This window comes from Hemicordylus capensis, chromosome 2 (genome assembly GCF_027244095.1).
Source record: "Hemicordylus capensis ecotype Gifberg chromosome 2, rHemCap1.1.pri, whole genome shotgun sequence".
NCBI lineage: Eukaryota > Metazoa > Chordata > Lepidosauria > Squamata > Cordylidae > Hemicordylus > Hemicordylus capensis.
Window position 1 is genome coordinate 36,517,951 of NC_069658.1, and position 18,199 is coordinate 36,536,149.

Consider the following 18,199-nt stretch of genomic DNA (forward strand, 5'->3'; position numbering starts at 1 on the left):
CGAGTTCAAGGCTGTCTGAAGAGACTCACTGTACTTGAGGAGAGACCCTCCCTGTGATTGGGAATACTGGGGCATGGAACGGTACTCAGGGCTATTTAGAGGGTGGGGCTATATAGTCTGTTGGCTCAGGGGCTGGGGTATCAATTGGTGTTGTAACTGTTTATACTTTAAAGTGTGCCGTCGAGTCTGTGTCAACTCCTGGCGACCACAGAGCCCTGTGGTTGTCTTTGGTAGAATAGAGGAGGGGTTTACCACTGCCATCTCCTGCGCAGTATGAGATGATGCCTTTCAGCATCTTCCTATATCGCTGCAGCCCCATATAAGTACCAGCGGGGATTCGAACTGGCAACCTCTGGCTTGCTAATCAAGTCATTTCCCTGCTGTGCCATTAGGTGACTTTATACTTTAGTGGTACACCGTTATCCTGAAAACTCTTTGTATTATTCTCTTTTAGCATGTCATGCTGTAATCCCTTGTTAACAACAGTTGGTCCATCTTGTTCCTTGGACATTTAACCAAAGGCCAGTGCTGGGCAGTAATCTGGGTGATTTGGACCCCAATTGCTAGGAAGATTTGTGCTGCCCTGCTATCTCTTATAACTGAAATACTCTATAAGGGTAAGTCAGACCAGTAATGTTGCACATCTGTGCAAATGCAAAAACTGTGCAAATAATGTTACACAAGAGTAAGTCCATTATTTCTGATAAGCTTACTCTTATGCAATACCATTTGCACAATTTCAGGATTTGTGCAATGTACACAGTTGCACAACATGCATGCATGCAGCATTACTAGGCTGAAATACCCTTGCATGGTATGTCTGTCCATATAGTTAGACCTATCTGATTAAAAGGTGCAAAATGGTACAGGGATACTCCCATTCAGACTTGATCCCAGTTCTCAAAACTGATAAAGTCTGAACAATTTGTGGGCCAAAATTTGTCTAAACAGAAATACCTTCAGGGTATCCTTTACAGCCCCTACATTAGGAATCTCATCTTTCCCAGAATATTGGCTGGTTCAGGTGCCATTGCATAGGGCAGCAGTTGCAGACTCATCTGTTTATGAGAAATGCCAGAAATGCCAGAACAACTGCATAGGCAAAAGCCAAAAGTACACGCAGGCTTCAGTACCTTTGTGAAATCAGCAAAGTTTATGCCAGTCCCCTCCCTCCTCTCACTCCAGTTTGCATGATTGCCCCAGCTCTATCTGCCATGTAGTTGACATGCCTTTTCTTGCATAAATCAAAAGGTAGCCTAGCAACTGACAGTTCTTCCCCTAAGATGAAATTACTCATATGCCTTTGGTTAGCACCATTGTTCTCTCTAATTTTTTTCATCTCTGTACGGAATGAGTTTTGTTCTGGGTGGCAGCATCAAGACAGTGTGCGCACACATGCATTCAGAGTGAGGCCTTCCTGACATAAAAAAACATGTGAGCATGCACACATGCACATGCCTTACAGGGAACACTATTAGCACTAAAGGAATCAGATGCCCGACACCCATGAAATTTGGAGTGAAATATAACAGTATCTGTATACTAATTAGAGATGTGTGCAGAACAACATTTGTATTCCATTCCAAGCTTGGAATGGAACACAAATGCATGGAATGTTCGGTTGGAACAATCAGTCGAGCTGGTTGTTCTGACAGAACGACCCGGTTCCGAGTCTGAACATTCCGAGTGCTATTTTGGACTACAAAATGGTGCTCCTTCGGTCTCTGCGCATGTGCAGCAGCCACTTGTGTGGTGATGCTGACCATGCACATGGCCGTCGCATGTTTGCAGAGGCCAGAAGAGTGCATCTTGGTGTCCAAAATGGTGGCCAGAACACTTGGAACATTCCGACTTGGAACGGGGTTGTTCTGTTCCAAGCTTGAAAGAGGCCCTTCATTTGAAGAGTGTTCTGTTCTGAGCTCGGAACACTCGAAACGCCCCATTTTGAGTTGGAATGTCCTGCACATCCCTAATACTAATACATAATTGCTAATCAATGTACAGAGAAGTCAGGACAAAATGGACATGGAAACAAATATGCACATTTAGACTCTTTCGGAAAAGGGTCATTTCGCTTTGAGCTCACCACCCATAGAGATAATCTGGAGAGGTCCATTTGCAGTTGCCACCAGCTCGTCTGACCAGAACCGATAATCCTAAATCTATTTCTCCATGTCAACATCATCAGGAGAAGGCATAACCTCCCTAAATGCCTTCCTGAAGGCAGCAATGGGCTGGATGAGGGATAACAAACTGAGGCCGTAAAATATGGAGGTACTTGTTGTGAGGGTTTGGAACTCGGGAGACGATTTTGATCTGCCAGTTCTGGATGTGATCACGCTCCCTTGGAAGGAACAGGTACACAGTCTGTGGGTGCTTCTGGATCTGAACCTCTTCCTGGTGTCCCAGGTTGAGGTGGTGGCCAGAGGTGCTTTTTTATCAGCTTCGGCTGATACACCAGCTGCATCCATTTCTTTACTTCAAAATGAGTGGTACATATGAGTGGTACATACCACTCAAAATGAGTGGTACAAATGACCTCAAAAGAGTGATACACATGCTGGCAACCTCTAGGCTGGATTACTGCAATGCTCTCTATGTGGGGCTGCCTTTGTACATAGTCCGGAAACTGCAATTGGTCCAGAATGCGGCAGCCAGGTTGGTCTCTGGGTCATCTAGGAGAGACCATATTACTCCTGTGTTGAAAGAACTACACTGGCTGCCGATATGTTTCTGGGCAAAATACAAGCTGCTGTTATTACCTATAAAGCCCCAAACAGCTTAGGCCCTGGGTATTTAAGAGAACGTCTTCTTCACCATGAGCCCCACTGCCTGTTAAGATCATCTGGAGAGGTTTGTCTGCAGTTGCCGCCAACTTGTTTGGCAGCTACTCTGTAACGGGCCTTCTCCGTTGCTGCCCCTGGACTTTGGAATGCACTCCCTGTTCAAATAACAGCCTCCCTCACCTCTGACAACTTTTTAAAAGGCACTGAAGACACATTTATTCACCCAGGCTTTTAATTAGATTGATAGTTTTAATATTTTTAATGTTAGGTTTTAAATGATTTTAATGTTAATGATTTTAATGTTTAGATGATTTTAATTGTTTGGTTGATTTAATGTTTGGATGATTTTAATTGTGAACTGTACAGAGACACAAATTTGGGGTAGTATAGACAATTTTAAATAATAAAAAATAAATAATAATAATCCAATTTTAACAGTGCTAAACCTACTGGGCAGAACTGGACCTTAAAAAACCAGTAGTTGAGAATTATTAACCAAGCCTTTGCTTCTACTCTCTGTAGCCCTGTCTCTAACTGCAGGGCTGTGATTGACATATACCCGGGAACCTGCAAAATTGCTCTTAAAATTTCGGATTGTACCCTTTCAAGTACTATATAATTAGGGTATGGGCTGAGTTGTGCCTCATATAACAGTTGGGCCAATGGTTTAGCTCCAAGTAGCCATATAGCTGTCAGAACGAACTCACCTATTTGGGAATGAAAAATCCCTCAAAATGGCTACCACGCTTCTTTGTGCTGACAATACAACATGTTCCATATGAGCCTTCAGCTTACCTGATGTATGGGATACAACTCCCAGATATTTAAGGCATCTAATGACCATCTTATGACTATTGATATTCCAGATATTTGACTTGGGTCTTTTTGCGAAGACCATGATCTTAGTCTTCTGATAGTTGATCTGAAGAGGATCTTCCCCACAATATTGCGAAAGGATTCTGAATGCTTTCCTCACCCCTATGGGGGTTTGTGATATAAACAGATGTGTGTTTAAAAAGCCCGCTGTAAGCAGGTACAGTGAACATAGCAGGTTGGAAGCAGTATTCCCTCTAACAGGGATTCCCAGATATTGTTGACTACAACTCCCATAATCCCCAGCCAAAGGCCATTGCAGCTTGGGATGCTGGAAGCTGTAGTCAACAACATCAGGGAATCCCTGTTAGAGGGAACACTGGTTGGAAGTCCTGCTCCTGCTGCATCTTCACCACATCAGTCATCCTAACAGCTCTCTTCATGCTAAGAGTGTTCACCTCTTCAGCCATATTGTGCAGACCAGGGGCTCCAGATATTATTGGACTTCAACTCCCATAATCCCCTGCCCCAGTGGCCTTTGGTTGGGAATTATGGGAGTTGAAGTCCAATCACAACTGGGGACACAACGTTGAGAACCCTTGGTGTGGACAATACTAGGGATGTGCAGACCGGTCTGGTGGTCCGGCAGTCCGGCAGTCCAGTCTGGGGGTTTGGGGGTTCAGGGTCGAACCGAACCCCCCCCCCACCAGTTCTGTTGGACTGGAACCGGACCTCCAGGTCCGGTCTGGACTGGTCCGCAAATTTTTTGTTTTTTGTTTTTTAAAATTAAAGTATAATTTAAATACGTTTAGCCCCTTCAGGGGGCTTGCTGAGGCTGCGCCGGGGTGTGTGTGTGTCCGCACAGGTTCTCTCTCCCCCCGCCGGCCTTCCTCATCACTGCTGCGGCCTGTTGCAGCTGGGTATCTTAGTATTTTTGGCTCTTTCTGGCCTCCGTACGAGCATGTGGCCGCCATTTTGGTGACCACCGCGCATGTGCCAATGCCCTCTGTGAGGCCGGTCTTGCAGAGGACATTGGCGCATGCACAGTGGCCACCAAAATGGCAGCTGTGCGCTTGTAAAGAGGCCCGAAAGGGCCAAAAATACTGAGATACCCGGCCGCAGCGGGCCGCGGCGGTGATGAGGAAGGCCGATGGGCAGGAGAGGAAACCCACACGGACACCCCCCCCGCGGCCTCAGCAAGCCCTCAAAGGGGCTAAACGTATTTAAATTATACTTTTAAAAAAATGCACGGACCGTTCCGGAACTGCACCGGACCAGACTGGGGGGGGGTCGATGGGGGACGGATCGAACTGGGCCAGTCGGTTCCATGCACATCCCTAGACAATACTGAGCTATATGAACCTGACTTGGTATGAGGCAGTTTCCTATGTTTCTAGTAAATTAAATAGAGATGGCAGTAGAGTTCTGAATACACATCTCAATTTCTGCATTTGTAGAACTGCAAAGCCCTGTTTAGACATTATGTTAAACACTCGTACAATGAGTATACCATGTACACAGCCTCAGATCTGTACATAGGTACTGTTATTCATATATTATGTTGAACACAGCTACAGCTGTACATTTCCTATCTCTACCATTCATTTGAGGAGTCTGTAACCAGATTCACTTTTAAAATGAAGACAGATACAGTCATGCACAGAGAAACATGTACAAGTGTACAGACATCTGTACACTTGTAGAACATAATGTCTGAACAGGGCTCAAGCATGATTGTTTTTTCCCATTAATGGATAGCACAGAGTGCTAAAACTGGAAATAGGTACAGGTGGCCCTCATTATTTGTGGGCTTGCGGATAGTGGTTTTGCGTATCCGCAGTCAGGTTTTAGAGACCCAGTTTATTTATCCGTGGGTTAAAAATAGGCAAAATTCGCCTATCCACGGTTGGATAGGCAACCCGGATAGATTGTCCAGAAATCACCTGGAAATAAGTTCCAATGTCATTTCCGGAAATGACCGTAAATATGTTCCGGAAATGACCCAGAAATAAGTTCTGATGTCATTTCTGGTCGCCATTTACAGTGAAGAGCCATTTTGTGGCTCTTAAGTGTGTGTGTGTGTGTGTAGGGGGGGTGAATATTCACACAAATTAAACCATTTTCAGGGTTGAGGGGACATTGCTGGAGAGCTGGATACCTGGAGAATAAGGTACTGTGATCCCCCCGCTCTTATCTCTGCCCCCCTTTGCTTTTTTGGATGCCTTTTCATGCACTCATGAAGCCATTGATCTTGGCCTGATGATGCTTTCTTATAAGCATCTAAAACTTTTAGATGCAAACATGAGACAAGAAGAGACTGCTATCATCTCATTTTATGGTTTGGTGAGTAGGCAAAAAGAAATTTGGTGCATCGCCAATGACTGATGTCATCTCATCACTTCCATAGGGACAAAAGTCAAATGAAAAGTTATAGAGATTTTGGAACCAACATTTAGAGATTTTGGAACCGACATCACAAAGCCAATGAACAGGAAATTCAATAAATAAAACCCAGTCGGCTCACCACAGAACAGGTGGTTTTATTGCCATAGCAACCTTTCTTGTGTAAAATGCACCTTGGCCTTTGGATCCTGTTTGTTTATTTAGCAGATTTTTGTAAAATTATCAGGGGGGCTTACATTTAAAAACAAAACAAAAGAACAGCACCACAATAAAATGCAAGGTATCAAATTTGTTGCAAAAAGCAAGAACACTTAATCCAAAATAAAATCCAGGAATTGATTTGTATAATGAGCACTGGAGTCTTATTTAAGGATTTTAGAGTCCTGGAGACAATTTACGGATTTCTTCAAAGAAAATAAGATCTCCAGCCACTATTTTTTTAGAACTGTAATTTCAGAATCAATTATTTAATCAGTAAACAGAATCACTTCATTGTCATTTTGACAAACCCCAGGTGGTAGGTGATTATGAATGGATTCTATATACAATTTGTGGTAGGTTGCCTTCTCTCGTCAAAAATGAGAAATATATTAAATACAGCCAGTGCTTCCAAACAGAACATACCACCTTCTGTTAACCATTTAATGTGGCAGACTCAATGGCTGCCCTTAAAACAGATGGGATTCCTCATTAAAATTAAAAAAAAAAAAAACACAACCCAGCATGATTACATGGCTAAATGTGACAAATGGTCGTGAATCCCATGCTGCCCAAGACCTCTCACATACAACATGTAGCAGTCTGTCTAGTATTCTTGAGAATGCTACTACAACAGGCACACCCATATGAATGGATTCAGCAAGCAACTTACCTTTCTGTTGATCGAACACCGATGAACTGCTGAAATCCATTGTTGTCTATTGCATTTTTTCCTAGCCTCTACAAATCGCTAGAGCAATAGCCCATTGGTAAACAATACATGCAATGATTGCTGTTGCCAATCTCCTTGTCTGAATTAAATTTGCTTCACAGCGGCAGATTATCAAGAAAAGCAAATATGCTGCCAGTCATGTAACAGGAACAATATCTTCCGTTTGCCAAAGACCCAGCTGAGAACAATCCTTGGAAATAGCCTAATTTATCCTTCTTTGATGGGGAAAATAAACTGTCATTGGCTCTGTCTGAGAAGGACACTGCTGAACGTGCAGCGTCAGTACGAGAATGCTGCGCTTAGAATGATATCTCAGCGGATGAATGAGAATCCACAATGCCAGACAGAGCATGTGCAAAGCTTCCAATGCAGTTTCGATACAGATGTGCTCATCACACAAATCAAACAGCACATATGCTGTAGCAAAAAGAGACAACTCTATCTCTATGAATATTGCAGGTGTACATTCTATGGCCCATTAGTTAAATACAATGGCGGACATCCTGGCCAAATTTACTAGAGGAAGTCCTATTGAAATTTAGTAGTCCTTTAGACCAAGGTTTCTTAACCTTGGGCCCCCAGATGTTGTTGGACTACAACTCTCAGAATCCCCAGCCACAAAGGGCATGTCTGGGGATTCTGTGAGTAGTCGTCCAGCAACATCTGGGGGCCCAAGGTTAAGAAACTTTGCTTTAGACTACTTGCTGAGCAGTAATATTTAGAAGTTTTATCAGAATGTTAGCCAGTGTCATCTTTAATCACATCGGTGACAGCTTGGGTGATTTGTGTGGCATTTAATGTATTGTGTTGTTAAATATACAAGGTTCTAAAATTCAATAAGGAAATGGTTGTCAAGCTCTGAAATGGCTACAGTTAAAAGCCCTGCCATGCATGATGTGTGTATGGAAGGTTAGATGTTTCAGCAAGATAGAGACAATATACAACAGGGCTGTTTACAGGACTAAAATCTGTCTGCAGCTTTGGGAGCTGAGTGTACTTCCGATTGTCAATTGTGTGAGAACAAACAACTAGCTAGGAGGAGTGGAGAGTGATCATATGTGAGAGAGGAGCTGGGTAGGATAGCACCATACTACCTAGCTCTCGTACCCAGCATTTTAACAAGGTAGGAGGAAAAGCCATTTTACCCAGCTCCTCCCTCATACCCGATCACTCCTCCCTCCTCCTATCTAGTTGCTTGCTCATACATGATCAAAAATCAGGCGCATGCACAGCTCCCACAGCTAGGTAGAACGATCTATGCCTAAAACAAGTCATGGCAACTAAAGGGAGCTTTCGTGTTCAGAGGTTTTGTACCACTGATAACCAGATACGAAGAGCAAACAACAGGGGATAACTGTCCGATCATGTCTTGTTTATGGGCTTTTCAGGGGCATCTGAACAGAAAATATGGGGCACAGTAGGACACTTGGAACTTTGGTTTTATCCTACAAAGCAATGGTCTTCTTCTTCTTCTTCTTCTTCTTCTTCTTCTTCTTCTTCTTCTTCTTCTTCTTCTTCTTCTTCACACACACACACACACACCCCCTTTCTATACTGCCTAATATAGAAATATCTAGGCGGTGTACAGATTAAAACATAACTACCTGGGCCGGGCACAGAGCATCTGTGCCTCTAGTTTTCCCTGCCTGCTGCCGCTGTCGATTTCTTTCCCAGTCTGCCCTCCACCCGCCCACAATGGTGGCTACGCTCCTGGGCGGTGATCAGCAGAGTGTTGGCAGGAGGGGAAAGCTTGTGCTGGGTCCTCTATGGACCCAGAATGCAGCACACAAGCAGCAGAGTGGCTGCTCCTAGTATTGCAGCTGCTCTGCTCCACGCAACTGCTCCCCACCCTGCCTGCTGCCAAAATGGTGGTGGGCTGGTGGGGAGCCCAGTTACCCGGGGGCACATGATTGCAAACTACAGGTTCATTTTATCTCAGCAAAGCCCTGCATAGAAGATCTGGGCTACCCAGGACTGGAGCAGCCAGGGCCACAGGCCTCCTGGCACCCCAGAGGACGTGAGTTGCCTGGGATAACCCAGGAAACCCATGCCGTGTGACTAGGTTTAGAGCAGGGATTCTCAACACTGGGTCCCCAGATGTTCTTGGACTTCAACTCCCATAATCCCCAACCAAAGGCCATTGGGGCTGGGGATTATGGGAGTTGAAGTCCAAGAACATCTGGGGACCCAACGTTGAGAATGCCTGGTTTAGAGAGTATAGATGGGGTATATATTACTCATAAACCTCTGCAATCAGAAATTTAGCAGACTTTTTAAATGTTTTGGAAGGGCAAGTAAAATGTATGAGACTTTTCACGTAGCATTAACTTTCAGTAAATGGAGATTTTTTTATTTTAAAAAAGCAGAGTATCTGATCTTACATTCTGGGCTTAATCTCTCATCTATACTAGGATCAGATTCTTCTTTCTATTTCACTTCCTATTTTTTAAAGTTTTTTTTTTAAATGTTGAAAGGATGTGGATGCACTGCTGAATTTCTAAGGGTTTGTAATCAAAAACACTATTGCAACACCCTCAGAAGGATGGAACTTCATCAGTCCACACAAGCGCATTGGCAGGAGTTGCAGATATGCCATCTTCCCCCCCTCCAACCCAAATAATTAAAAAAAAATGTCCTGAAAGTGATTGGGTATGAAAAGAACTAGAATAATGTTGCCTAGGAAAAAAATAGATGGTAATGGGAAGTTATTTCTATTTGTTCCAATGGATTGCTGGTGAGAGGAAAAGATACACATGCAGAACCTACTTCTTTGAGTGTTAGGTGTGCATCCACATGCACACTGTGATGTTCATCCAACATTGAATTGCCTGGATGTATATTTTAATGCACATGGCTAAGAACAACATAACATAAAGCACATGAACATAAGAACAACAGCAACAGAGCATTAGGAGAGCAAGGATTTTGCTATACAGTGAGCCCTTTCACACAAGCCCTTGGCTGAGTGGGGAGTAAAGAGATCCTACCTTGGTAGCTACAGATAAGCGGAAGCCTTGTTTGGATCTGCAAACTCATTGCACACACAATTAAGGCAGCTGTGGTCTTCCCTGCAGAAATCAGCAGCTGGGTCCTGGCTTCTCGCTGCCTAGCTTCTCCAAGATAGGGCTGAGAGAGATTCCTGCCTGCAACCTTGGCGAAGCCACTGCCAGTTTGTGTAAACAATACTGAGCAAGATGGACCACTGGACTGACTTGGTATAAGGTAGTTTCCTATGCTCCTTTGTCTGCAGCACTGGCATATCTCATGAAGCACTAGCTTTTTGTAATTCAAGGTGTCTGCCACTGTCACCAGCTAGATTCCTCTTCTATGCTGCCCTCTGCCTCTGGCTAGCCTCTTCTTCTCCGCTTCCCACACTGTTCTTTTCCTCCTCCACTGAAGGCAAGGGAAACATTCCTCCAAGATGGCACCAGGTCTGTGTATTCTGCACAGACTTCCTAGAACATCTTTTCTAAAAAATCTGTATGCAGTGCTCATGCCTGGCATCATCTTTGCAATACAGGTGAAACTCGGAAAATTAGAATATCGTGCAAAAGTCCATTAATTTCAGTAATGCAAATTAAAAGGTGAAACTGATATATGAGACAGATGCATTACATGCAAAGCGAGATAAGTCAAGCCTTAATTTGTTATAATTGTGATGATCATGGCGTACAGCTCATGAAAACCCCAAATCCACAATCTCAGAAAATTAGAATATTACATGGAACCAATAAGACAAGGATTGAAGAATAGAACAATATCGGACCTCTGAAAAGTATACAGTGTACTGTGCTTGACTGGCCAGCAAACTCGCCTGACCTGACCCCATAGAGAATCTATGGGGCATTGCCAAGAGAAGGATGAGAGACATGAGACCAAACAATGCAGAATTGCTGAAGGCCGCTAATGAAGCATCCTGGTCTTCCATAATACCTCATCAGTGCCACAGGCTGATAGCATCCATGCCACGCCGCATTGAGGCAGTAATTGCTGCAAAAGGGACCCAAATCAAGTACTGAATACATATGCATGCTTATACTTTTCAGAGGTCATTCTGTGGTGGCAGTTATGTCCTGCTCTTCAATGTCAACATTTCCAGAATCGCTTACAGAGTAATATGAATAAAATAAATAAAATAAAATAAGACAGCAATCAAAATACCAGAAGGAGGAACACACACACACACACACACACACACACACACACACACACACACACACACCAAGTTCTAGTGCCCCAGATCTATAAATGTTTTCTAAAAGCCTGGAAAAAAACTCTGCGTGTCCCTGTTTACTGATCTGGCAATGTATTTCTTTCCAGTTCCTTAAAGCATGTGTGTAATGTTCTCGAATTCCAAGAGAGGGCAGACTTTGATCAATACAACTTTTTCAGTCCTGCCCAGTAGTTAAAGTGGTTGTATAGAAATGAACTTCCTGGAATAATGTTGCTATTAGAGTAAATCATTTTGAAAAGTTAAGAGAAGTTAAAAGTTAAGAAAAGATAATTAGTAGTAGTAGTAGTAGTATTAGCAGTAGCAGCAGCAGCTGCAGGAGCAGTAGCAGTTTAAGAGAGTCTGTAGTTGCTCCAATGGCCTTTTGTTATATGATACAATGTAACAGTTTACAGTCCACTATGAGAAGTGAAACTCTAGACAGAGAGTTAAGGAAACCCCATTCTATAGGCGTAGTTTACAGTTTTAGTACACCCACACAACCACTATAGATCTTCAAACTGAACATCTTCAGAAGAGTTTTAACATTTCCATTGCTTGCTTCTTGTTTTATATTAAGTCTGAACTTTTACTTAAGAATTACTGTTAACCCAGTCAATCAATCAATCCATCCATCCATCCATCCATCCATCCCTTTATTATGGTCAATGACCAGAAACAAAAAAGAAATAATATACTACAATAGATCAATTGATTGATTGATTAAGCGCCATCAAGTCGGTGTTGACTCTTAGCGACCACATAGATAGATTCTCTCCAGGATGATCTGTCTTCAACTTGGCCTTTAAGGTCTCTCAGGTCTCAAACAGACTATAAAATATTATAACAGATCAAAACCCAAGCCAGATAATCTACAACCCATACATTAATTTTCCATCCATATAGATATAAACTAATTTCACAGCTAAACTAAAACATATTAACTCAAGAACTTCACGTGACAAAGGACCAGGCCAGATGATATGTCCACCAGGACATAGGGGAGGCAGATGGGTGTGGCATTTCCCCCAATCTGGGGCTCCATTTTCCTGCTGCTTATAAAATATAAGATATTACTTCATATAAAATATTACTTCCAAGTAGTGTTTTATCTGTGCATTGAGAGACTATTCAACTGAACATGATTAAGAGGTGGCAAGATATGCACCAGTTATAGTGGGGGGAAACATGATAAACTGAAAAACATGTGGTGCAAAGCTATTTATTGTAGAAGAGCCAGTCCCTTCACATTTCAAGGAAAAAACTCTTCTTTAGGGGACATTCGTTTTCCTACAAAAGCACAAAAAGTTATATAAATATTTATAATAGAAGTTGTGCTTTTGCAGGAAAAAGAATATCCCTAGAAGAAGAGGTTAAGAACATAAGAACAGCTCTGCTGGATCAGGCCCTCCCCCCTCTGTCTCTAAAGCAGAGGCCATGTTTGGCCTCCCAGTGCATTGTGGGCCAGTGGCATGGCACGGCGCATCACATCAACCATACCACCCAGGACAGACTAAAGAGGATTTGGGGGCCCCCAGGGCATGTGGAGGCCCTGGACTTTGGCCCAGAAGTCCAAGGGAAAAAGCACCTCTGCTCACAGGCAAGAGGTGAGGGCATGCCCTCTCTCTTGCTGTTGCTCCCCTGCAATTGGTATTTAGAGCCATCTTGCCTCTGAGGCTGGAGGTGGCCTATACCCACATTCCTCAAAACGTGCAGGGATTTCTTGTTTTTCTACAGTAAATAGCTTTGCAACACCTGTTTTTTGGTTCATTGTCTGTGCTGGTGGGTTGCCTTCCCCTCTTGTGTGTTTACCGCTACTAGGGCGGAAGCATGCACAGCCACACTTCTGCTCCCTGTGTGTAAGAGGGCCAGCAGACATACCATCTGAATCAGCCCTGTGAGAATAAAGTAAATTCAAATTACATGATCATTTCTGACTGATTACTTTAAGATACTTTTTGTGCTATAGACCAGGGATCCTCAACGTTGGGTCTCCAGATGTTATTGGACTTCAATTCCCATAATCCCCAACCAAAGACCACTGAGGTTGGGGATTATGGGAGTTGAAGTCCAATAACATCTGAGGACCCAACGTTGAGGATCCCTGCTATAGACAATTGATCTATTAGATGACTTATTTATTATGTATTTTATTTATTAAGCATATTTATTTAGCATATTTGTGTACTGCCCCACACTCATGTTTCTAAGAAAGACATGCCCTTGGTCTGTTTTGCTTCTTTGGGTGCATGATGCTGTAGTGTCCAGATGGTGTCAGAGGAACTCTACTGTTGGCCAAGAACTCTCAGTCTATGCGTTTGCTGAATTGCCATGTTTAATCTGAATTTCCAAGAGTGAGTTTCGGCTGTCATCAAAATAGTCAGCCTGGGTTCTCTATTCACTACGGATTCAAGGGCATGGCTATAATTGAACAAGGGATGGAGGGGGACAAATGTCTCTGGGCCTATGAGGGAGGGGGCCCTGCTGGTTGGGAAACTGCCCATTTTTCATTCTCCCCTCCCACCTCCCTGACTAATTGTCAAGCTTCTGGCTCCTGATCGGCGTGTGTGATATTATTATGGCATAGGAGTGAGAGAAGAGACAAGCCAAGTGTGTTCTATTTTTCATTTTGTCGATATAGTTCTTCTGTAGTAAAGACATGGGGGTGGGGGGTGGGAGAAGAAGGTGGCAGGGGACCCAAGGGCCCCTCTTCACTTCTTGTCACAACACAAGATCCACTTCAGCCTTGCTACGCCCCTGTACTGATTGCTGTGTACATATGATTATAAATGAAGGGTGATGTTGTTACAAGAAGGACTAGAATGTTATAAGAGATCCTGGGATACTGTTCAGATATATGCTTTCATCTTAAGGGACACAGAGGTGTTTCTGGGACCATAAGTGCTTCATTTCTTTTTTAAAAAAAGTTATCAGGGCTTAAACCTCCCTGGAAGCCACAGTATCTTCCTCGGGTGCCTGTTCCTTAATTCTAACTTCAGTGGTGGAGGAAAGAACCCTGCAATGCTCAGAGGCACTTTGCTTCACGCATTTCAGGCATCCACACTGTACTGAAAGCAGATTCTTGGGTGGAGATGTCAGCTCTGGCTGAAGTTATTTTCAGAGAGTTTCTTCTCCAGGATTTTCCCCAATAGCAAGCTACTAACATCTCCAGGATTGCTTTCAAATAGTCATCTGGAGATGGATGCTGATTCTTGGAGACTGCAGGCCAAAGCTGGAGGGTAGGCAACTCTAAACCCTGACACAACTTAAGCCCTAAGGGTCAGCCTTCTGTGGAGGCAAAGGACGATGTGTGTATCTGTAAAGTGGAATTTAGGTTTCCCAATACATTCTTTAAAGGCTGACATTTGCTTAGTGCATTTTTAGAGAGAAACTGCCACTTAAATGTCTGTTTTATAGAGCTGACAATCATGGTTTCAGCATGTTACAAGCACAAGTATTTATATGAAACTGAGAAACTAAACTCAAATGCATGATAAGTATCTAACCTCCATTGATAAGTATCTAACCTCCGTTGGAACACTCAGGCACTGCATCACTGCAAAACAGCCACTAAACGGAGTACCTCAGATTGCAATCAGATCTGGAAGATGAGCATGTATGTTGGTATTTGTTGACAGAATGAAATCACGCATAGGATATCACAATTTATTGAAAATGGCGAATGAAATTAACAAATATATTAACAAGTATATGAAGTAGGTTGCCCACAAAAAAGATATGTTAATGTTGGAGAGGAGAGCTGGTCTTGTGGTAGCAGGCATGACTTGTCCCCTTAGCTAAGCAGGGTCCACCCTGAAAGGGAGACTAGAAAGAGAGACTAGAAGTGTGAGCACTGGAAGATATTCCCCTTAGGGGACGGAGCCGCTCTGGGAAGAGCAGAAGGTTTTAAGTTCGCTCCCTCGCATCTCCAAGATAGCGCTGAGAGAGATTCCTGCCTTCAACCTTAGAGAAGCCGCTGCCAGTCTGTGAAGACAATACTGAGCTAAATAGACCAATGGTCTGACTCAGTATATGGCAGGTTCCTATGTTCCTAATGCACCCTAAAATGAACAAAATTGATAACACCAACAGTGACAACAACAGTAAAGCAACTAGAGGAAGCATCCTGAGTAGCCACTAATTCAGATGATACTTTAAGTATGTGATTAGATTTCTCTACATGTGTACAAATGATAGTCCTAACTGAAAAAAACCCACACAGATACATTTTCTACCCAGGATTTAAATATAATGTAGGATTTAAGACGATCGGGCAGACAATCGGGCAGACCTGCCTGGGTGGCCGGATCGGCTGCCCACATGACTGCCGGCTCCGTGATGGAGCCGGCAGGGGTTGGGGAGTTCGGGGGCCACACGGCCCCCAGAAGCTCCAATATGCCCTGTGCAAGCGTGCAGGACATACTGGAGAGAACCCGAGCTGGGAGGCTGTTTTGAAGCCTCCTGGCCGGGGGTCTACTCACGATCCCAAAAATCGGGTTTGCGGAGCGCTTGCTCCGCAAACCCGGTTTAAGGGGCGGGCTACTTGAGCAGGTTACCTGCTCAGGAACCACTGGGCTCGCAGCCGAGCCCGGTGGTTCCCATGGTGGGACGAAATCGGGTGAGCAGAGGCTTGCCCAATTTCGTCCCATTGTGTGATTAGCCTCAATGTTTAGTGCACATGATGGCCGACTGGCTTAGTCCTGCTTTTCCCACTCCATCAATTTAACTAGAACGGATGCATGGAGGCCATCTGCGCATGTCTGGAGGCCATTTTAGTGACCTCCACACCTGCGCAGAGGCCTGAGCCAGGCCTGAACTGGGCCCGAACCAGCCCTGCCTACTCTAGGGGAGGCAGCAGGAGTGGGGGGGGGGAACCGCCACACACACACACACACACCGCCACCACCCTTCACAGGTGCCACAGCCAGTAGTGGCAGCCCTCATACTTTCTTACTCCCCTCTCACCAGCTATATCTTTAGGGAAGCCCCCCTGCTCCCCTTGCCCTTTACTGGTAAAGGGGAAGCCTCACCGGATTCCCCTTTACCGAGCTGGCTCAAAGCTCTTCTGGTAAAGGGGAATCTGGTGAGGCTTCCCCTTTACCAGAAGAGCTTTGAGCCAGCTCGGTTCGAACTCAAACCAGGCCCAGCTCAATGGTGCACAAAACCAGACTTGGCTGGGCTGGCTTGAATCTAATTCAGATTCGAGCCAAACCAGCAAAACTGGTTTTGTGCACATAACATTATATGATCCTGGGGCAGGAGGAGTGAGAGGGAGACAACGGGTGTGTGTGTGCTCTAGGGATTGCTAATTTCTGTAGAATGCCAAATATATAGCTTGGAATTGTTGGGGACATGACTGGGGTCTGTGCGCAACTCCCTCGGTCCCTTTACTCATGCAGTGCTGGGAGACAAGTGTGGGAGAAACGTCCTCACTTTGCCTGCGCCCCGGATGTGCTTTGGAAGAGAGACAATGCACCACGGAGGGTCAGCAATGTGCTCCCTCTTTTCCAGAGCACTTCTGGAGTTTAGGCAGAGCAGAGACGCTTCGCTCACTTGTGGGCCCAAGTCATATCCCTTCAGTCCCTCTTGATGTGTGTGCTTGGTTAGTCAGGACGCCAGTCAGTATGCTTTTTTTTGTATTCTTGTCTTCACTCCTGAAATTTTTTTAACCCTTTCTCTTCTTTTTTGATGCTGGGTATGTCTCATTCATCTCCAGTACTTGTCCCATCCATAGCCCTATTCAGGCATTACAGTATATTGTATATACTGCATATAAGAGAACGTCTTCTTCGATATGAACCACACTGCCCACTGAGATCATCTGGAGAGGTTCGTCTGCAGATGCCATCAGCTTGTCTGGTGGCTACTCAGGGACGGGCCTTCTCCATTGCTGCTCTGAGGCTTTGGAACACACTTCCTGCTGAAATAAGAGCCTCCCCATCTCTTACAACTTTTAAAAGGGCAGTCAAGATGCATTTGTTCACCCAGGCTTTTAATTAGACATTGTTTTAATTGTGTCTTAATTGTGTTTTAATAGTTTTAACTTTTTAATTTTAATTGTTGAAATGTTTTAATCTTTTATTGGCTGTTTTTATTGTTTTGTAAACTGCCCAGAGAACTTGCATTTTGGGCGGTATAGAAATGTATTAAATAAATAAATAAATAAATACGCATACAAAAGTGTATACACATGTATTTTGTGTGTGTGACTGGTTGTACATGTGTTCATTTTAAAAGTGAACCTGGATACACGCCTCTTCAAATGCAGGGGACAGATAGCAAGTGTACTACTATCTCGAATGGTAAAGCGTGCTGTCGAGTCGGTGTAGGCTCTTGGTGACCACAGAGCCCTGTGGTTGTCTTTGATAGAATACAGGAGGGGTTTATCATTGCCTTCTCCCACCCAGTATGAAATGATGCCTTTCAGCATCTTCCTATGTACATTGAACAAAATATGTGAATAACTGTACATGTGTGCAAATAGGTGTGTGTATGCACTATATGGTACACTGATTGGACACAATTTGAATATTATGTCTGAATAGAGCTCTGATGAAGTATGTCTAGTGAAAAGGGGGAGAATGAATGTAGCTCTACCCCATACATTCAAGTAGGTACCTATTTCTGCCAGCCGTGGGTGACTACAGAACCTTTCCCCACCATGCTTAGAGAAGAACCAATAACTATTGGTCATGCTGTGTGTAAAGACTTGTTGACACAGTGGATACTGCAGCTGCTTGAATGGCCTCTGAACACACAGTAGCTTAATAATTACTTTCAAAGATCCCACAAACATAAAGGACACTGTTTAACTCTCTGAGAACTATGGGAGTGGGGGAGAATCCAGTTCTCACTAATGAAATTGTATTTTAGTCACATGTTATCAGTCATTGGTAGGCTGGACATTTTAATCAGGATTATAGTGTCTAATGAGATTATCTAGATAATACTGCTTGTTAATTAGAATGGCTGCTACACCAAAGTCTAAGAAGGATGTTGGAAGAGCGGGCGGATGTTAAGAACGAGCAAATAACATAATCATAGTGGAGTAACAAA

General features: G+C 43.9%; 1 protein-coding gene across 7 annotated transcripts in view; it reads right to left on the reverse strand.

Annotated features, from left to right (window-relative positions):
* The window catches only part of ANKRD55 (ankyrin repeat domain 55), a 115,229-nt gene that overhangs the window by 67,775 nt on the left and 29,255 nt on the right, over positions 1-18,199 (reverse strand). For 2 of the 7 annotated variants that reach the window (XM_053300241.1, XM_053300238.1), the window contains exon 1: positions 6,874-7,234. The exons of 4 other annotated variants lie outside the window; for them this stretch is intronic. In XM_053300241.1, the coding sequence (XP_053156216.1) occupies positions 6,874-6,913 (40 nt within the window). In that variant the 5' untranslated portion in view covers positions 6,914-7,234. Of the gene's footprint in view, positions 1-6,873; positions 7,235-14,649; positions 14,745-18,199 lie in introns of those variants that run through there. One more of the 7 variants, XM_053300243.1, reaches the window with a different exon arrangement.